Source organism: Pelophylax lessonae, assembly GCF_965119305.1.
Source record: "Pelophylax lessonae genome assembly, chromosome: 7".
Taxonomy (NCBI): domain Eukaryota; kingdom Metazoa; phylum Chordata; class Amphibia; order Anura; family Ranidae; genus Pelophylax; species Pelophylax lessonae.
Genome location: NC_138774.1, coordinates 67,563,524 through 67,585,922, shown reverse-complemented (window position 1 = coordinate 67,585,922; position 22,399 = coordinate 67,563,524). Strand labels below are relative to the sequence as shown.

Genomic DNA, 22,399 nt, shown 5'->3' with positions numbered 1-22,399 from the left:
GGACGCAGAGCACTAGGAGAAATACAAAAGAGACCTGACAGGCTTCTTACAAAACAATGGATGTGTTTTTGATGTAAATTGCTAATAACGAATGTAGAAATGCTGAAGGGTGAGGGTATTTAAGACATACTGTGAAGACAAAATTGTATGCGTGATAGAATTTGTCTTATGGGTAATAACTTAATTATAGCCTTGTAGGGGCTTTAGAAAGTTGTGTTTTAAAGATCAACTTTTTTTAAGATGAATACAATTTTTTATTATATATTCTTTTGGTGTCATAAATGTATATGATCACCCTAAAGTTTTATCAACATTTGTGCAATATTTTAGAATGTTTTTTTTTAATTATGTATGAGTGTTGATTGTTTCTGCCTAAAAATCCCTAGTAAGTATTAAGTGTTGGGTTTGGTAAGTTATATATGACAAATGTTTTTAATCCTTCACTACTTTATTTAATGCTAAAAAGTTTTGAACTTGGAGTTATATTATAAAAAAATGTAGAAAACATTTTGGATGATCTACTTTAATCCTTAAGCTGGATACATTTAAAATGTCAGGCTGCTAAAACTGGGATTGCATGGTAGGGATCCATGTAATAAGAACAGAGGGTCCTTCCTTCCACAGTCCACATGTAACTGGCAACAGAATATTCACCTGGTGCACTTAGTCGGCTACAACCCGGGCTCTGGATGTTTAAGTTGCAGTTAGAAGCTTGATGAAGAATAAAAGACACACGAAAAAATGAACTTCTCAGTCTTAGACATCACCAATTAGACAGACAGAAGACAAGATTATCTGGAGACCAAACAAATATCATAAGGACGATGAATGGTACTGTTGCTTTTGGGTAGAGGAGATATGTCAATATCTGATGGATCCTCATCAGATTTCAGATTAAAGTTTTGCAGGATAGCAGTAATAAATAGGAAGAGCTCCATTCTTGCCATTCCTTCTCCAATGCAGATCCTCTTTCCTGTAGGCAACAGAAACACAAGGCAATCAAAATGCTGACTGTAAGTCTCATTTGAGGAAGATCTACTCTTCCATTTACCTGTAGAAAATGGCATGAATGCTTCATTCTTCTGGAATTTGCCTTTTTCATCTAGAAAATTTTCTGGGTTGAATTTGTGCGGGTTCTGAAAGTGTTTTGGATCCTTCAGGACAGAGGTCAGAAGTGGAAAAATGGTGGTGCCCTTCAAGGAGATGAACATTTTTTAAAGCACTCTAGGTAGTAATAATAAAAAAATATATAAAATATTCCTAACAGACTTAAATAGAACTGTAGCCCCTCATTAAAAACAAAAGCAAACATAAAATGCGCTGCAGCTCTCCAGGATTAAAAAAAAAACCCTTGTAGCCGCTCTCTACACAATAATTAGGTGCTTGTTAAATCCCCACTCCAGGAAAATATTACTCCTTTTTCCTACCAATTCCAACCCTGCCAGGCTTTTTATTGTATTTACTTGATGAAGCACAATATACTTACCCAAGACCCCCTCCAGGTCCCTCACCTCTGCTGTTCCTTGGTGTGGGGGACTGCTAATACTGGGCTGCAAATCCTCCCAAGACCACAGGTCCTGTATCACTGCCTTTGTGCCGGTACCTGAAGAAGGACCCCGCACCAAGAAAACAAAAGAAAAGGGAAGGATCGGGACTGTGGCATTGCATGACTGCAAGTTTAGATAAGTAAAATGGGTATTTAGGTGTTTTTTTCTGTCATACCAACAATTAGTAGAGGGATGAAGGGGATGCCTAAATCACGTAAAGGGGCTTTAAGTCTAGGAGTAGACCTCAACTTTTGCCTTGAACCTGACATAGATAGTACTTCACATAGGCCTGGAAGTAGAGCATCGCATGTTAAGATGATAAAAAAAAAAGACTGTACTAATGTCAACTATTGGATATATGGACAGTGTTAAATCCTAAAGAACGAGACTATACGTTCTACTCCCAGGTACATAGGACATACTCCAGGATTGATTATTTAATGATAGAGCATAGAATGGTGGAGACGGGAGTAGAGGCAAAGGTTGGGGTCAAAACCTGGTCGGATCACGCACCGGTAGTAGTGAGGTTAAACATCGCAGGGAGACAAGTTAATAAGAACACATGGAGAATTAATGAAGAGTTGATAAAAGATAAAGTATGGGCTGCAGAAATAGAAGAGGAATTGGAGTTATTTTTTCAGCTGAATGAAAGAGAGAGGAAATCACAGAAAACATCTTATGGGAATCACATAAAGCATACATACCGGGTATTTTAATATCTAAAGGGGCACAAAGGAAAAGGGACAGAGAGGCAAAGAAAGAAGGATTAATAAGAGAGATTTATGATTTAGAACAAAAAACATAAAAAAACTCAAGGTGAAAAGATACATCATCAATTAGTAATCAAAAGGGACCAACTGAAAGAACTACTAGGGCAGGAAACCAGACAAGTATTCAATAGAGTAGCCAAAGAAAAATACTTATGGAGCGATAAAATTGAGAAGAAGCTGGCAAGGATGGTTAAAAAAAAGAAAGCAATTAATTACATAGAAAAAATAAGAGGGGAGGAAGGAGAATTAAAGTACTCAACGTCGGAGTTTGCAAAAGTGTTTAAAAAATACTATGGGAGACTGTAGGACGTTAATGGGAAAGAGGGACAGAGTCAACAGGAGAATAGATTAGAACTGATAAAGGAGTATTTAAAGAATGCAGGGTTGCCCAAACTACAAGAAGAGAAATTAAAAGAGATGGAAGCCCCCGTAATGGGAGAGGAAATAGAGAAAGCTTTAAAAACAACAGCCGTGGGGAAAAGTCCCGGCCCTGACAGGTTTACAATTAGTTATTACAAAAGGTTTAAAAACTTACTGATCCCTAGACTAGAAAGGTATATAAATTGGCTAGGTAGTCAGTATAAAATGAGTAGAGAGGCCTTAGGGGCCTCGATTACGGTTATATTGAAAGAAAAAAAGGATTCAACAGTTTGTTCAAGTTATAGACCTATTTTCCTACTAAATGCAGACACAAAGCTTTTTTTTTCGAAAATCCTGGCTACTAGGATGAGGGGCTTGATGGCAGAATGGGTCCATGGGGACCAAGTGGGATTTGTCCCAGGAAGACAGGGTAAAGACAATCCTACTATTACAACATATGGCCAAAAGTAAAGACCCAGGATTGATACTCTATCAATAAACATGACCCTGATTTTAAATGTACATGGGAAAAAGATTTGGACAAAACTTTTTCGGAACCTCAGTGGAATAAGGCCTGCTCTTTAGCTCACAAATCCTCGATTAGCACTAAAAAACAAGAAACATCCTACAAGATTCTCACTCAATGGTACAATACACCTGACAAACTCAAAACTTGGTATTCACAAGCCAGCGGAGAGTGCTGGAGGTGTGGGAGGGATTCGGGGTATGCTACATATCTGGTGGTCCTGCCCACTTATCGCTGATTTTTGGAAATCAGGCAGAAACATCAGAAATCATTGCCTCAGCATTTATTATGGACCCGGCCTTTTGCCTCCTAAACGTTACGCCAATGCCAATTAATTGATTTAAAAACTCCCTTGTAAGATACCTACTCAATGCAACCAAAACACTGATCCCCAGGTATTGGAAAACCTCCCATACTCCTTATATTAAAGAATGGTTAACTGAGATTAATAACCTCCAGGTTATGGAGGAAACCAGGGCAATCGCATCCGATCGTTCAGACCTTTATCACAATACTTGGGATAATTGGATCTTATTTCAATCAACTGATAATTATCTACATATTATGGGATCCTGAAGTATAGTATCTAAGCCCATACGGGCATGATTAGGTTGCCCCCGGGCTCTTTTTGGACTTCCTAAGTACATTACGTATGTTCTTATTATCTAAGCCATTTTGACTTTTCCCCCATTCTGGTCATCTATGTTATCAAGTTTTTCTTTTGTTATCCTGACCTACCCACTTGTTAGGTTATCTTTGTTTTTGTTTTTTCATTTCTTTCTGTCTCAGACTACCCCCTTTTCAAACAATGTAATATGTATTTCATCAAAGAAATGGGCATTGTAACTTTTTATATCACCCTAATACTTGTTCTTATGTAATAATGTTCATTTACTTGTTTGTATACCACATTTGTTCTTCAAAAAAATCTATATTGTGAAAAAAATTAAAAAGCAGGATACTTGCCTCTCGAGGGAACCCGCGATGTTGGCAGCACCTCAAGCTGATCGATCCATTGGCTTCAGGTGCAGGCACAGGCATTGCAAGTATGGGAAACTGGCAGCAAAGCCTTCAGGCTTCACAGCCGGTTTCCTACTTCCCATGCGCAAGTTGCGTTATGCTTTCTGAATAGTCCCATCGTTTTCTGGGACACACACAGGTACCAGAAGGCAGCCAGGGGAAGAGGAGGGCCTGATGCAATTCCGGAAGTGATATACCTTGCGGCGCCGAGGTAGGACGGAAGTCCAGCTGAAAAACCGCAGAAAAGACTAAAAAAAAAAAAAAAAAGAGATCCAAAAACGAGGGGAGGGGGGTGGTCAGTGGTCTGCTTTATTGTTTAAGACCTAGTTGAATTTTAGCCTGGAACGCCGCTTTAAGGTTGTTTGTGACATATAACCAGTGTTAATTTTGACGTCAAATTTCAATTTAGTTTTAGTCATAGTCTTTTGGCTTAAATGCCACTTTAGTTTTTTTGCCACTTTAGTTTTTTAGTCATTTGAATTGTTTTTTTTTTTAGTTGTATTGTAGATGGTTAAACTCTCCAGCACATTTTAGTTAACTAATATCTAATGTGTTTAATGTAATGCATTATTTAAGCATTTCTCTAGAATTTTCAAACTCATTATATACTCCTGGGGTAAAATTCTACGAACATGTTATTATTTATGGTAATAAAGCGGCGTTCCAGCCTGTATAGAAAAAATAAAAATACAATTAAAAGTCAGCAGCTACAAATACTGTCACTGCTAACTTTTATTAGGACACTTACCTGTCCAGGGAGCCCGCAATGTTGGCACCTCAAGGCGATCTGTCCATCCGCTTCGGGTACAGGTGCCAGCATTGCAAGTAAAAGAAAATGACAGTGAAGCCTTCAGGCTACAAAGCCCATTTCCTACTGCACATGCGCGAGTCGCACTACACTTTCTGAATGACCTCGTAATTTTCTGGGACACACACAGGTCCCAGAAGCAGAAGGCAGCGGGGGGGAGAGGAGGAGGGCCCAATGCAATCGCAGAAGTGTCTTACCTCGCAGCGAAGTAGGACGGAAGTCCAGCTAAAAAAACGCAGAAAAGATAAAGTAAATTATATAAAAAACGGGGGGGGGGGGGATTGCTGCTCTATTGTTTAAGACCTAGTTTGATTTTAGCCTGGAACTCCGCTTTAAAGGTTTGAACATGCACTACAGATGCAGATTTAGCAGTGTTCATTTTGACGACAAATTTCAATTTCGTTTTAGCCAAAGTCTTTTACTAAAATACCATTTTAGTTTTAGTCATATTATAGTCCTCTGAACTGTTTTAGTTGTATTTTAGTTGACTAAAATAGTGTTAATTCATAGACAAAATGATTTTTGTTTGTGAAATTAACACTGCAGTTTACTACCTCTACATTTACTGTCCAGTGACAGGGTGGAAAGGAGGCCTGTAAGTGTTACGGAGCTGCAGCAGAGAAAACCTAGGGCACCTCCTCTGCCCAACAGGGCTGCGCCGCATGGCAATGCTGTGTAAATTTCAGAACTGGCAGGACAGACATAAAAATCCTTTGACAGGTAAAACCACTCCCTTATATGTATTTCATCAGTGTATTTAGCGGTTTTCCTGGAGTTCAGTTTTATGTGTTTGCAAGCTATCACAATGCAAATACCAGATCCTTTGCCATCACAAAACCCACACCTCACATGGTTACACAAAGTACAAAGATAGAACATATTTTTTAACCTTAGGGATGGTGTAGCCTCGGAACACGATAGTCTCAGCAGTTGCATGTGGTACACTCATAGGTAAGACATCTGTAATCCTTTGTGTTTCATGGATCACGGCATCTGTATATGGCATCTTGCTTCGATCCTCCACAGAGGGACAGCGGTTCCGTCCAATCACACGGTCAATTTCTTCCTGCACTTTAGCTTAGAGCATAGATGGTTCACTGTTTATTGAAAGCTTCTTTAAAAAAAAAAAAAACTTGCTGGCTAAGTTCCTGGCCAATAACATGCAGCAATGGGTTGGTTTCCAGAAGATTGACCCCTCCTAATGACCAGGTCATTTTTTGTGATATGGCACTGCGCTACTTTAACTGACAATTGCATAGTCGTGCAATGATGTACCCAAATAGTGTCCTATTTACCCAAAAATAGAGCTTTCTTTTGGTCTTTTGATCACCTCTGTGGTTTTTATTTTTTGCGCTATAAACAAAAACAGACCCGCGATTTTGAAAAAAAAAAAAAAAAAAACAATATTTTCCTATAAAACCTATCCAATAAAAAAAATGTAAAAAATCAAATTTCTTCATCAATCTAGGCCAATATGTATTCTGCTTCATAATTTTGGTAAACAAAATCCCAATAAGCATGTATTGATTTATTTGGGCAAAAGTTGTAGCGTCTATAAACTATGGGATAGATTTATGGAATTTTTTTTTTTTTATAGTAATAGCGGCGATTAACGACTTATAGCAGGACTGCGATATTGCAGCAGACAAATCGGACACTAACTGACACTTTTGACACTTTTTGGGGACCAGTGAGACTAATTCAGTGATCAGTGCTAAAAATTTGCACGGTCACTGTAATAATGACACTGGCTGGGAAGGTATTAACTTTAGGGCCAACCAAAGGGTTAACTGTGTGTCTAGCCAGTGTTTGTGTACTGTGTGGGAGGTGCTTTTACTAGGGTCCAGTGGGAGGTGCTTTTACTAGGATCCATGTCCCTGCTTTTCAGGATCACAGGATCTATACCTTCCCTACGGAGAGAATGGCGATTCGCCTTGTTTACATAGGCAGACCACCGTTCTGCCTCTGTACTGAACGATCGGCAGGTGCCGGGGGACACCAAGTCCACGGTTCCTGCTGATCAGCTCCCGTTGCACAAAATCACAACAAGAGCGAGCTGCCGGTGGGGCGCATTTGCATCCACTACCCGGAAGTGCGGGATCACGTATATATTAACGCGATCCCACATACAGCGGCCGCCCAGTAGTAGTAAAACTGCTATAGGGCAGAAGAGAAGTGTTTAAATAGTTTTCTGGTGAATTAAAGATATATATTTTCTACATAATAGGCAAATACCTCTCAACTGTTTTGAAGAGAAAGTAAAATTTCTCTATAGTTCACTAAGGCTGGCCATGCACAGAGCAAATTTCTTTCCTGCAACCATGGGTTGCAGGAAAGAAATTTGCTTCATTCCCCTATCAAATGTGGTATATCTGGATTTTGCAAAGGCATTTGATACAGTTCCCCGCAAGGGTTAACTTTACAAACTGAGGTCTGTCGGCATGGACCATAGGGTGAGTATCTGAATTGAAAACTGGCTGCAGGGACGGGTCCAAAGGGTGGTGATAAATTGCGAGTAATTGGAATGGTCCAGAGTGGTAAGTGGGGTCCCTCAAGGATCTGTCCTGGGACCTATTATGTATAATTTATTCATAAACGATATAGAGGATGGGATAAACAGCTCAATCTCAAGATTTTCAGATAATACAAAGTTAAGCTGGGCAATAAAATCAGCACAGGATATGGAAACCTTACAAGACCTAAATAAAATAATGGGGTGGGCAACTACATGGCAAATGAGGGTTAATGTTGGAAAATGTAAAGTAATGCATTTGGGTGCTAAAAATACGAATGCAAGTTACCGGCTATCTAGTATTATAAAAGGACATGGGGGTCCTAGTAGATGACAAGCTCAGCAATAGCATGCAATGCCAAGCCGTTGCAAGCAAAGCCAACCAGATATTGGCATGCATTAAAAAGTGGATTCACTCCAGAGATAAAATGATAATTGTCCCACTCTTGAGTATGCCGTCCAGTTCTGCGCAGCAGTCCTCAGAAAGGATGTGCTGGAACTGGCGAGAGGGTAACAGAGCTAATAAAAGGACTAGAGAATCTCAGGTATGGGGAAAGACTACAAGCCAGGAGCGTAGCTACAGGGGTTGCAATTGCAACCGGGCCCCATGCTCCAGGGGGCCTGTGTGGCTCCCCTATACACCTGGATAGGAGGGGCGGCAGGGGCAGCATGTAGAGCACTGTCCTCCTTTTTCCCCCTGTAGCTGCAAGTGGAAAATGGAGGAGATTGGTTCCACCGTATGCTGCCCCTGCCACTCCTCCTATCCAGTTCATTTGTGTTCTGCTGTCTCTGGGCCCCTGTGTGCTCCCCTGGTCCCCCCCCCCCACTGTGCTCCCTCCCCTCTCCTGCCGGCTGCTGCAGGAGATGTGTCACAATAGAGAACCAGGAAGGAGGTCGGTAAATATGTAATTTACCAGCTCCTTCCTTTTCTGAATGGACAGAGTCATAGTCAGTGACATTGTAAAAAAATAAAATGAAATCATAAAAAATACAATTAACCCCTCTAGCCCCGGAGGATTTGGCTGCTCAATGACCAGGCCCTATTTTGCGATTCGGCACTGCGTGACTTTAACGGACAATTGCGCGGTCGTGCGAAGCTGTACCCAAACAAAATTGATATCCTTTTTTCCCCACAAACAGAGCTTTCTTTTGGTGGTATTTGATCACCTGTGCGATTTTTATTTTTTGTGCTATAAACAAAAAAAAGAGCGACAATTTTGAAAAAATAACAATATTTTTCACATTTTTTTATATCAAAATTCTCAAAAAAAAAAAAAAAAGCTAAAAATCAAAATGTTTAAACATTTTAGGCCAATTTGTTTTCTGCTACATGTTTGGTAAAAAAGAAAAATCGCAAAAAGCGTATTTTGATTGGTTTGCGCAAAAGTTATTGCATTTACTAACTACGGGAAAGATTTATGTCATTTTTATTGTTATTTTTTTTACTAGTAATGACGGCGATCTGCGTTTTTTTTTTTTTTTGTGGGACTGCGGCATTGTGGCAGACAGATCGGACCCCTGACATTTTTGACACTTTTGGGGGTACCAGTGACATTACTGTAAAAATTACACTGGCAGGGAAGGGGTTAACTGTACTGGTGATCAAGGGGTTAAATGTGTCCCTAGGGGCGTGATTCTAACTGTGGAGGGGCGTGATTTGCGATGTAATCACAGAGACATGCGATCCTATATAGCAGGATCACATAGCCTCTGTGATCACTTTAGGGAGAATGACAGACAACTGTGTTTACATCTGCTGCGGGAGATCGCGAGTTGCCGGCAGCCATTGGAGCCGCCGGTCACACGCGATGGCTCCCCAGCTAACGACCCCCAGGATCAGTGGGCTTGAATGAAAGGGCATCGTCCAGGGGTCCAGGGGGGGGGGGGCCTTCATGGTTTCTTCACCGGGGCCCCATTGCGGCAGACAGATCGGACCCTTGACTGACATTTTTGACACTTTTGGGGTTACCAGTGACATTACTACAGTAATCAGTGCTATACATATGCACTGTTACTGTAAAAATGACACTGGCAGTGAAGGGGTTAACTTTTTTTGAGAGGGAGGGGTTATGTGTGTCCCTAGGGGCGTGTTTATTACTGTGATTGGCTGTGGCTTGATGTGTAAGAACAGAGATCAAAGGTCCTACATAGCAGAACCGTATGATCTCCATTCTTACACAGGGGAGAATGACAGACGGCTTTGTTTACATTAGCCGTCTGCCTTTCTCCCGGTGTAACGGACGATCGTGAGTGGACATCGGGTCCGCCGGGCACACGCACGGGGGGGGGGTCCGTAGACCTACGTCACTTTGCCTGTGAGGGGCTGACCGCCGCCGTAAATATTCGTGCGGCGGTCGGCAAGTGGTTAACGACCACAACATACAGGAATATACAATGTACTATTGACAAACACATACACCCACACCCACCACAGGTTGAACTGGATGGACTGTTGTCTTTTTTCAACCTTACCAACTATGTAACACAGACAAATGCAGGATCCAATCCCTACCCGGCCATTGTCTTCAAGGGGTTGGAGGTGTATGCTTCTCAGCTGGTTGTTTTCAGTTTGTACCATCGCAATAACATCGCTATTAGAGTTTTGAGATACTAGACCAGTCATGGATGGGGGTGGGTTGGGGGAGGTTTGTGTTGCTCCCTCCCACCTACCTCCTATCCATCCATTAGCAGCCATGTGCTCCCACTGTGGAGACACTCAAATTTAAAGTGTTAGGACTGCAGGTAAAACAGGGTGCCGTGTAGTGGCCCTGCAGCTTACACATGCGTTTGCAAATGCGTGTCAACTAAACCCCTGTTCTTTATTTAGATCATTAAACAGGTCTACTTGGTTGGTGGCAGACTGGAGGGTGAGTACATCAGACTGGGGGCTGGCTGGCTTCCATGCACCTCTTTTAATCCTTTTCAACTTTCGTTTTTTCTGATACAGGGATGGAGACGCTTGGCATTACCTGCTGGTGTCTCACCTAAAGTCCCACATAGCCTACATTGCTTAGGCATTTTTAAATTGAGAGATGTAGCTTTCATTGATTTCAATAGAGTTCAACATCCAAACTTCTTTGAATTTTGCTGAAAACTAGGCAAACCGAATCCAGGGCAGTTTGGCTCATCTCTATTAAGGATAACTAATGAGTCATGGAAATTGTTGTAGTGTTACTAATAAGAGCCTGACTATAACTTGTAGTAAAGAACTGTTGTTATTTTGCTTATTACAAGGTTTTAGTGTTGTATACTAAAGGGATATATTGGAAATATACAAGGGTAGAGGTTACTGAAGCTCTTGTTTATTAACCACTTACCGACCTCCCACCGTCGATTTAATTCGGTCTTTGACGCTAAATACCGGGGTTATGGCAGCAGATAGCTGCCATAACCCCGGTACTTTTTTTAAATGGCGGGCGATCGGCTTTCAGATAAGGGTGGTCCCAGTGGCGGGATCACCCTTACACCGTGGCAGAAGAGGTGCCCCCCCCCTCCCGGCGCGTCCTGGTTGTTTCCCCCGCTTACTGGACCTGCTGGCAGCAAGATGGCCCCCACTCGACTCTATGGTCTTAGAGGACTGGAGCAACATCAAACGTCGTTGCCTAGCAACCGGTTTAAAGGGCCAATTTGTTTTTTCAGCAATTTTTTCTTTTTTAGTGTAGTTGTGAGGTCTGAGGTCTTTTTGACCCCAGATCTCACAAAAAAGAGGTCCTGTCATGCCTATTTCTATTACAAGGGATGTTTACATTCCTTGTAATAGGAGTAAAAACGATCAACATTTAAAAAAAAAAAAAAAAAAAAAAACTGTGTAAAAATAAAAAATAATAAATAAAATAAATAGAAAAAAAAAATATTAAAGCACCCTGTCCCCGTTAGCTCGAATGCATACAGAAGTCCCGCCCACATATGTAAACGGTGTTCAAACCACACATGTGAGGTATCGCCAAGATGGTTAGAGCGAGAGCAATAATTTGAGCCCTTGACCTCCTCTGTAACTCTAAGCTGGTAATCTGTAGAAATGTTTAAAGTGTCATTTATGGGGATTTTTAAGTACCAATGTTTGTCGCCATTTCGCGAGCGTGCGCAATTTTGAAGCATGACATGTTGGGTATCTATTTACTCAGCGTATCATTATCTTTCACAGTATAGAAAAATATTGGGCTAACTTTACTGTTTTCTTATTTTTTTAAATTCAAAAAAGTGATTTTTTTTTAAACAAATTGCGTTTGAAAGACCGCTGCGCAAATTCGGTGTGATAAAAAAAAATGCAACGATCTCCATTTTATTCTCTAGGGTCTCTGCTAAAAAAAAAAAAAATATATATATAATGTTTGGGGGTTCCAAGTATTTTTCTAGCAAAAAAAAAATTATTTTAGCTTGTAAAAACCAAGTGTCAAAAATAGGCCCGGTCTTAAGTGGTTAAATGGAGAGAAATGTTGTGTTTTAACTTAATGGGTTTTTGTAGTATAATTTTATATAAACTGCAATCAAAAATATCTTTGGATTCATTATTGTTTTAATGTATTCACTTTCTGCAGTTGTTCCATGTACGTGTCTGTACCACAGTAAATCCGTGCTTTGGAGAAAATGCTACATTGAATAGGAGGTCCTGTATAGGGTTGTTGCATTTCAGAGGCAGCTAAAGAACACTGGGCTTCATTCACTAAAGCAGATCGCATGCTGTATTTAGCTGATATATTTAGCTGACACATTTGTCCCAAATACTGCATACAATGCTGAAAATGTCAATTCCCTATCCCTTTATGCAGCATTAACTCAAAAAGCAAACATTCTCAGTAAATACCGCATAAAAAAGCGTTAAAGTCAATTCAATGAAGGAAATAAATGCACGCGGTAAATAGTCCAGGCAAGCAATAGTTAAAGAATTTATTTTATTTGAGATGGTTTTAAGTAGCCGGCACCCGCCAGTGCCCTTAACCAGTAAATAGCTGATATTTACTGATTAAGGATGCTGGTGGCCACCCGCTCCTTTGCAACCATGTTCTTTACTGGTCGTTAAGGAAGTCGGCTACTGGTGGCAATAAAATACCACTAGCTTTCACTACTAAAATACTGCATCACTTCATAAAATAGCTAATTTAGTAGCGTTTTTAGTGAATTGGAAAAATGTTTTTGGAAAGACGTTAGGAAGTTTAGCACAATTCCCAGCCATTTTGCTGGATATGGGTCCCCCGGGTCACCGGGTGCAACAAAAGTACCCTTGAGCATGCTTCTCCAAGTGTGAGCACTGAGACAATGACCAGTCCAGTATCTTTGGGTTTTTGTATTTATTTTGTAACTTGGATAGGAGAAGGGATGAGTGGGATACTCCTGGAACTAAACTATGCACAATTTGGCGGAGACACTTGAATACTGCTGTTTGGCGCTGACTTGACGCTGGTTGAATGCCTATCAACGCTGGCTTGACGCTGGTTAGCGCTGGCGGGATGCCTGTTAACGCTGACTTGACTTCAGACTTTCTCACTAAAGAAGTCCTCTTTAAAGCTCCCCCTAAGCACTCCTGCTGAGTCAGCTATTTGAATACACTGCTGCACTGCTGAAAACGTCAGGGCCCGTCACCGGCGCCCTCTTTTCTCTCACTAATCTTCAGGGTTTAGACACTGGCACCCCCTTTCTCAATCACAACTACTGGTTACCTGGCTCCTGGATCCCTTTGACCTTCCGGAGTGGTCCCCTCTCTCAGGCAGACCCCTGGGCAGTTTCGAGTACTCCGTTTTTCCTGGAAACTTCTGCCCAGCAGCTCCACTCGGTACGCAGCACTCTGGATCATTCCTGCAGTCCAGCTCAACCTCCGGTCCTCTATGCCGACCGCCCAGGACACCCTCACATATTCTGACAGAAGGAGAGACAGCCATCACCCTCCTCCTGGGACTCTGCTTCCCGCCAAAGATGCCCTGTCACATGCTCCCCTCAGACTTATATCTCATCCCAGGGTGCATTGTGGCAAACTACGCCCACTGAGACAGCTACAAGCCCTGGTGTGCTATTGGCTAGGTTTCCTCCACTGTCCAATAAGAGCCCTCATTGGAAACAGTGGGGAGACTCCCCGGACTCAACAGATCACACCTGGAAACATGTGACAGCCTAACTAAATGATCAGGCCCCCCCTGATAAGCAGACAGGGCCACATATATGTGTAGCACCCTACAGGTAGGTGCTAGGTAAATGTATAGGGTCTGCCGAACAGTGTGCCTGCTAAAGGGGAAGTCTCCCCACTGGCTCCTGTGAGAGGCTTCTCATAGGGTAGTGGAGGAAGCCCAATCAGGGGACACATGCAAGCTTGTAACTACCCCAGAAGGCAGATTATGCTGCAAAGGATGCTGGGAGTGGGTATAAGTTTAGGGGAAGCACAAGACCCGGCATCTTTGGCAGGAGCAGAGTCCCAGGAGAGAGAGAACGGCTGTCTCTCCTCCTGTCTGAGGAAGAGGATGTCTCTGGGTGTCGCCCGAGAATCCAGAGAGTGCGAGTTGAGCTGAGGAGATCCGGTGTGCTGAGAACCAGCGGAGAGTGAGAAGGGTCCAGTCCCAGGAAAGCCTACACAGGTCGTGAGTGCTGAGGATTGCCCCTGGGGGTCTGCCTGAAGAGTTAGAGGAGACCATTCCAGAGGAGGTTCTGGGATCCAGTGTCAGCTAGCTGTAAAGGGGGTACCTAGGTTGAGGACCTTGAAGTAGTAGAGGGGGTACATAGTCAGTGGACCCCAAATAGCTAAAGTGTAAAGGGGGCGCCAGCAGTTTGGGCCCTGAATTGTACAGAGTACCAGTTGAGAGTTGCAGCTATACAGTAATTCACAGCAAGCTACCTCAAGCCAGTGCCAGGCTGGATAGGGTGGTCTGTGACTTTGCAGTGCAGCAGTGTCAGTAGTTCTATGCTCCACAGTCCTGAGTCTTCTGGACCTAGAGTCGAGGATTCAGCACTTCTGTCAAGATAAAGTGTGTTCTAAGCGTCAGTGAGCGCTGGCTAGCGTCGGCTGTCGTCAAGGCAGCATTACAGACATTTTCTAGATAAAGTCCCGAATTGTATTTAGTTGAGACCAAAGGAATACCACACTTATTCCCTTCTCCCATCCCCTTATCTACAATAAAACCACAAAACCCAAAATGCCGGGTTGTCAATGTCTCAGTTCTCACAACCAGGGTTGCAGCTCACATGGACTAGAGAGGTAACCGGTAACAATGGCAGACCCACATCAGGCCCAATGCCTGGAAAACCTGCTACATATGCTTTTCCCTAGCACCTACCTAGAAGGGTGCTACAGAAGTATTTTACATCAGCAGTTGTAGATACTGCTTTGTGAATTGAGCCCACTGTTCCAGCACTCTTAGGGCATTGGTTTCCTGTGCTTGTAATACACATCAAATGCAGGTTCTCAAAATCTTGTTTAATATAATTAGCAGTACACATGGCAGTTCAGAAGCTGCAAGTAACCTCTTTTGTGTTGCACTGCGATTCTTTGGAGCAGCATGTCCTGTTAAAATGTATTTGAACTGCAGGCAAAACCGGTCTAACACAATTTTTTCTTCTGTTTTACATTTAACCGCATGCTTTTGTTTTTGAATAGAAAGAATGACCATGAACTTCAACCCTTTTTTGATGCTAATGTAAAGGGAGGTGGTTTCTTGGTTTTCTAAACTCAATTACAATTGTCTTGTTCATGCATAGCATCCTCCACGTGTAGGATGCTAGGTATATTACGTTTTTGGTTCCTTCATTAATAAAGGGAGCATTGATTGTTTGGCTAGGCTGTTCAGGGTTTCCCAGGCTAGGGTTTTGATTGCTTCCCCCTGCCTCTGGAGGAAGCTTCCAGAGCTTGGGGAGGGAGATTCAAAACAATTTGCCTGAATGTAACAGGCATGTTGTCATTGAGCAATGTAGACTATTTGTTTCTGCATTTGGCCACACGATGGAGATAGGGAGATGCTGACCTTTCCTTTCTGAACATGAGGAGACATAATGATACTGGGAAGTAAAAAGTTTAAGGAAGTGCTACCCCAGGGCTGTGGAGGAAATTGCGAGGGTAGGACTATGTATTCATTACTGTCAACCTCACAGCCCAGCACCATCCCAGGAGAGAGACGGGCTGCTGAGGTGATTTAGGGGGTGAGGGGAGAGACAGCAGGACAGAGACATTTTCCACCAGTGGAAGAGAGCAACTGAAGCCCCTTTGCTGTGCCAGAGTCCGCACCTGGAGGGGAAGAGACAGACCCATTGTTGGGACACCGTTTTTGCCGTGCTGTTCGCCAGAGTCACTCTAATGGCGCTTTTCCACTGCATGGAACCGAACGGTTCGGCACGCTTTTGTGCTTTTCCACTGCTGGTACCGCATTGTATAGTGTAGGAACGGTTCAGTACGGTACGGTACGGCGGCGCTTTTCCACTGCATGGAACCGAACGGTACGGTACGGCTCTGAAAAAACAGTACCTACTCGATTGTGGTTCCAACAGGTACCAAACTGGTACCATATCCCACAATCCTTTGCATGCAGTCACTACTAGCCACTGATTGGTCAGAGAATCCCACCCACCCTGTTATCCCACCCACTTAACTTTAGTACTACTTTAGTGGAAAAGCAAACCATACCGTACCGTACCGAACCGTTCCAACAACGTACCATGCGGTACCAGCAGTGGAAAAGCAAACCGGGCCAAGCAGGGCCGAGTAGAGCCGAGCCGGTACTTGCAGTGGAAAAGTGCCATAGGTAACCCAAGTGAGTGAATAAAAACTAATAAAAACTAAAAAGTGCAGTGCTGAAATCAGTATACAATTATATAGCTGAAAAGCTCATATAAAGAAAACAAAAAAGGAGAGGGGATAATGTCCAAATGAATAGTCCCAATATTAAATGCAGAGATGTGAATCCACGTGCAAAATAACTTTCTTCCAGTGACACCAGGGAAAAGTGTAGGAAGGGGACACCCTTGTGCTCAGGTATAACAAGCAGCTTACCGAAATTCCGTGGCTGCTCAATTTAATGAGACAGCCTCTCCCAGCTAGTAGTAAACCAGTAGGTCAACCGATATCAAGCTCAGGTGCTTCGAAAGACTCCAAAAGCCGAAAGCCGTTTCCAGTGTGTTGTTAAACCGATCACATTAATATGTGGCACACTTGGAACTTCTCATATACTCCATTGAACGTAAAGCCATATGTAGAAAGAAACAGAGGCCCATAGCGTAATCCCGTAAACCAATAGGTAAATTTATTAAAAAAACTACTTACAATTTAAAAGACAAAAACAGGCATGTAGTATGTGCCGGTCATGGATCTAACCGCGGCGTCCCGCAAGTCTCCAGATCAGCATATGGATAAACAGCCGGCTTCGTTGGGGGGCGTGTGGACGTTTATGTCTGGGATCGCCTAGTGAGTGAATGCCAATCAGAGAGACAACTACTGCTGTGTCGGTGGGTCTGGTGAGAGGGCCTTGCGCTCAACCTTTGTTATCACTGCTATAGACCAAAACTGCCTGATCTGCTATGCCATAGCCTTAGTACTGCCTGCAGGCTTTACTGACGGCTGCAGCGAGCTCCAATGGTTTGGCTGGCAAAGATTCGGGACTAAAGACTGCCCCTAACCTTAGTTATCCTAGAGCCTGGGACATTTGCTAGGGAAGGGGTACCATACCTCTGTCCATTCCCTTTCAGTGAACTCAAAACGGGTTAGGATTATAAATACTCTTTCTGTATTTACAGTTCATATTCCCTGTTTATTGTTAATGTGCCTGCTGTGTGTGCTAAATTCGATTTAACCATTATTTATTTCAATTCATATAAATAGATTAAGCATTTATCACTAAACAGGTGTGTGTGTGTGTGTGTGTTTATTTATTGGTAATACCCCACAGCCAGGCAAAATTTATTTGCTCACTTATGTGGTAATTGTTCTTGCAGTGACTTTATACATTGTCAGGTGTGTCAGAGGGGTTGAAACTGTTCTTGGGGTTTAGAGGCAGAGTTTAGAGCCAAAAATACTCAAGCGGCTCCTTTGGGGGTGGCGCTACATGAATACTTATCAGGTTCAAGCCAATCCCTGGAGAACAATGTCCAGAAGGGGGCTGGAATAGTGATAAAATAGTCTGAAGCACTGGAGAGCTGGGTTCCTTCTTCCCAGGAGGGTTCCATTGTCTGAGGAGCTGCTGCCCTTAATCAGCCCATGGATTGTGTAGTGTTCTAGAGGCATTAGCGGTGCCAGAACTAAGGGCCCAGGTGGACTTTGCTGGAAGCTGAATGTAGAACCTTACCACAAAGGATCTGGTCTGGAGAGGGGCTGTCTCACTCACTGGATCATGTTCAGGGTAAGCTGCAAAGTGGCAGCTGTCCTTGAGACTTGTGAGTAATGACTCTAAACGGATCTCTGTAATTGTAAACTGTTCTGGAGATTGCACTGAATACCAGCAGTTGTGTATCTGTGCAAGGAAACTAGATGCCAACCCCTCTCCTAGTAAAGTTATTCAAGCAATAATTTACAAAAAAAAAAAAGACATCCCCTAGACTGTTTCATTGCAGCTGAAGTGTATGGACTGGAGCTTGGGTGATTGGTGGCCTCTGTACTATTAAGGAAGAGCCAGCTGTTACCAACGGCCCCTACAGGGTTAGCACTACACATGTAAGTGTTGATTCCAAGTTGACTAAATGAACCCTGGTTAATTAATTTCTTTTAACTTTTATAGCTTAACCGCTTACTGCCCGCCCACCGTTAAATGACGGTGGAGTGGTGCAGCTATTGTTCTGGGATGCCGTCATATGATGGCGCACCAGAACGGCCTCTCTCGCGCGCCAGCGGGGGAGCACAGTGCGGCGATCGTGGCCGCGCCGTGTTGCTAGGACACGGTGCGATCCCGATCATGGTAAAGAGCCAATGACATGGCTCTTTACCCATGTGATCGACTGTGTCCAATCACAGCCGGTCACATGTAAATGAGGAAGTGCCGTTTATCGGCTCTCCTCGCCTCACACTGTCAGAGTGTGTGGCGAGGAGAGCCGATTAGTGGTTCCTCCTCACAGGGGAGACCAGGACAGGTAATCAGGGCACTGATCATCAGTGCCCTGATTATAAAAAAGTGAAAATCAGTGCCGATCAGTACCCACAATCAGTGCCCATAGTGCTACCAGTCAGTACCCATCATTGCCTGCTCATCTAGGCATTGATGGGCACTGACTGGCAGCACTATGGGCACTGATTGTGGGTACTGATGGTGCTGCCCATCAGTGCCGCCTGAGTGCCCATCATTGCCACCTGTCAGTGCTCATCAGCGCTACCTTTCCGCGCCACCTATCAGTGCGGGATATTAGTACCTCTTCATCAGTGCCACCTCATCAGAGCCCATCAGTGCAGCCTATCAGTGCCTATCAGTGCAGCCTCATCAGCACACCTCAGTGAAGGGGAAAAATAATTTAGTTTCTAAATTTACTCACAGAAAATAAGAAAAACTTTTTTTTTTCAAAGTTTTCTGTCTTTTCTTTTTTGTAAGAAATAAAAAACTGAATTTTTGTAAAATCTTACCTGTAAAATTCCTTTCTCTGAGTCCTCCGACAGTCGCCGCCTCTTCTAAGTCATCATTGATGGGTATTGTCATCTGCTCCGCAGGAGTAGCTAGGCATATAGACTTAGTTAAAAACAAAAGGCATTTGCATGTACACACCCCTGGGGGCTGTCCCATCTGGTCAATACTCCCCCTGCAGTATCACTCCCAACTCAGTTTGGTAGCATAGCAGTAGGTAATAAGAACCCCAAAAGAGGGGTGGGGGCGACAACTGTCGGAGGACTCAGAGAAAGGAATTTTACAGGTAAGATTTTACAAAAATTCAGTTTTCTCTTACGTCCGCCGACAGTCGCCGCCTCGGCTGGCATCCGTGGTGATCACCGTCCAAACCAACCGACGGAAGGACTTGCCCTCCGTCACCGACGGAGACTGAAGCCACCACAGAAGAGCCAATTTGGTCTGACGACTCAAGGAGACACACAGATCCAGGGACTGAGGCAGTCCGTCCCACTTGGCCAGGATCTCCGCTTGGAGAGCCCGCGTGTGAAACTGAGCAAAGGGTATCGCCTCGAAGGCCGACACCATTAACCCCAGACACCTCATACAGGTTCTGAGTGACGAGGACGGGTTGTCCCTGAGGGACCTGATCTCGTCCTGTAAGGTCCGGAGCTTGTCCTCCGGCAAGAACACCTTTGCCTGAGCAGAGTCCAGAATCATTCCCAGATAGGGAAGATGAACCGAAGGGGACAACGATGATTTCTGAACGTTGATGGTCCATCCGAACTCCTGGAGCGTCTGGACCGTGGTGGACAAATCGCGCACCAGGTCCTGACTGACACTCGATCTTATGAGGAGATCGTCCAGATACCCCAAGACCGCAATGCCCTGAGCCCTCAGCAGGCCCAGGACCGGCACCAATACCTTGGTAAAGACCCTTGGAGCCGAAGCGAGACCGAAAGGTAACGCCACAAACTGGTAATGGTCCTCCGCGATGGCAAACCGCAGGTACCTCTGATGACTCTCGAAGATGGGAACATGCAGGTACGCATCCTTGAGGTCTATTGAAGCCAAGAATTCTCCTGGACTCAGGGAAGCCACCACCGACCGGAGAGACTCCATACGGAATTTTCGAACGCGCACAAACCAGTTCAGCGCTTTCAGGTCCAGAATAGGAAGCACTTTGCCCTCCTTTTTGGGCACAGTGAACAGATTGGAATAAAAACCCCGAAACCTGTCCCGGTGAGGCACCTGGACAATCACTCCCTGAGCAAGGAGGTCCTGAACCGCTCGGTGCAGGTCCTGCAGACGCCCCGGAGGCAAATGAAGATTCGAGGGGAAGAATCTGTCCGCTGGCCGAGAAAGAAATTCGATCTTGTATCCTGATCGAATGATTTCCTGAACCCACCTGTCCGAAATCCGGAGCAACCAAGGTTGGAGGAAACTGCGCAAACGTCCCCCCACCCCAGAAACGGGTGAGGGCGTCCCTCCAGGCAGGCTGACTGGCTCACCGAACCGGCATTGCCTGACTTCTGCTTACCCGCCCAGGGCTTCTTCTGGCCGCCCTGGGACTTGAAGGGCTTGCCCTTGGATTGGTTCCGAAAGGCACGAAAGGACCCCTGATTGGATCTAGGCGCAGAACCCCGCTTGCCTCGGAAGGACTTATGCTTCGGGTTCTGGGACAGCATAGTGCTCTTGCCCCCCGTGACGCCTTTCACCAGGGTATCCAACGCCTCGCCAAAAAGGCGAGAGCCAGCATAGGGAAAATCAGCAACCGTTTTCCGTGAGGACTGGTCAGCCGACCAGCTCTTCAGCCAAATCAGTCGCCGGTTAAGTACCGAGACACAAGACAGGCGTACCACTAAGGGGACCTCATTCAAGGCCGCATCACACAGATACATGACGCCTTGGTGGATTTGATCCACCATTTCCAGCCAGGCAGGCGGAACATCATCAGACACGAGGTTGCTCCTAAGCACTTTTGTCCAATCAGCAACCGCCTGTGCCAACAATACAGACGCAAAAACTGGTTTGAGCAGAGAGCCCGCCACCGTATAGGAATGGCGGGCTAGAGACTCCAACCGCCGGTCCGTCGGATCCTGGAAAACCAGGGAATCCTCCGTAGGAATCAAGGTGGCCTTGTTCAGCACAGCAACCGTGTGGTCCACCTGTGGAGGCACACACCATCGCGATTCCGTAGCCGGTGCAAAGGGATAAAGCAATTTGAACCGACTAGGCACCACGAACGGACGTTTTAATGTGCGCCCCAGTTCATTAACAGTGTAATGAAGCTCAGCGGGACAGTGAAAAACCTGCGCCGACTTGCGGGTCCTGTGCGTCCCAAATGAGGACACAACACCCGGAGGATTGGGCTCATCCTCCAAATGCAATGTTTCCTTCACAGAAACAATTAATTCATCCATGGTCGCCCGCTCTTCAGGCGACCCCGGAGAGGAGGTATCAACCCCCTCCACCTCCGCCTCCCCCTCAGACCCCAGCGGGTCCAAGGATGAGCGGGACCCTGAAAAAGGGCACGCTCGCAGCAGCCATATCACCATCTGAATCAGAGGAGAGGGACAATCTGGGCCTCTTAAGAGCAGCACGTTCAGCCATCAGCATTTCCATATTGGACACCAAAGTCGCCACTACAGCGGGCAAATCAGGTCTCAGAGGGGCCACAGGAGAACTGGGGGCCCCCACCAAGGCTGATGGAAATTTGCTATCCTGAGAATCCATGCTCAAGTGAGAAAAAAAGAACAGTGCAAGAATGAGGTGCTGTCCCTTTAAAAGCGCTGCGGAGTGCGCAGCCCACCGCTCCAGCAATAAAGACAAAAGACCCCCAAACAGGAAAGGAGACAAAACTGAGCCAGAAGCGATAGTACAGAGAGATATGGAGAGCAATAACCTGCAGAGCCCGCAGAGCGTTGCCACCGCTGTCCTGCCTTAGAGGAAAGAGGAAGTGCTGCAGAAGTAGGCTAAACTAATATGCTGCATGACCCAGGGAAAATGGCTGCCCCATAGGAAAGCATGGGAGGCTTCACCAAGATGACCACCGACATGCGGCCAAATCGATCGTTCGTCCACCGCAAAAATGGCGGCGAATGGCGCCAAATCAGCATGTGGTATAGCACACAGCGGAGCTAACATGCCTGCCCATTGTATGAAAAAAAACATGGGGGACCACACGGTGACACACCGCCGCGGTCCATACACAGTCTGCACCCCCAAACACCGAAGTGACCCAGGGAAGGGGACCCCCACAGACACAGCGCCGCAGCGCATGCACAAGCGATCCCCGCAGGGATCGCAGCAGGGAGTCGCACAAGGCACAGACATGGGGAACACACAGCAACCAGGACTGCCA

The 22,399-nt window shown here is 44.8% G+C and overlaps 1 protein-coding gene across 1 annotated transcript in view; it reads right to left on the bottom strand.

Annotated features, from left to right (window-relative positions):
* Positions 1–742: 742 nt before the first annotated feature.
* Positions 743–22,399, bottom strand: part of LOC309559471 (cytochrome P450 2C8-like) — an 80,837-nt gene continuing 59,180 nt past the window's right edge. The window contains exons 8-10 of the mRNA XM_082262743.1: positions 5,921–6,108; positions 1,052–1,193; positions 743–973 (exon numbers count right to left, since the gene is read on the bottom strand). Coding sequence (XP_082118869.1) covers positions 792–973; positions 1,052–1,193; positions 5,921–6,108 — 512 coding nt within the window. The 3' untranslated portion in view covers positions 743–791. The remainder of the gene's footprint in view (positions 974–1,051; positions 1,194–5,920; positions 6,109–22,399) is intronic.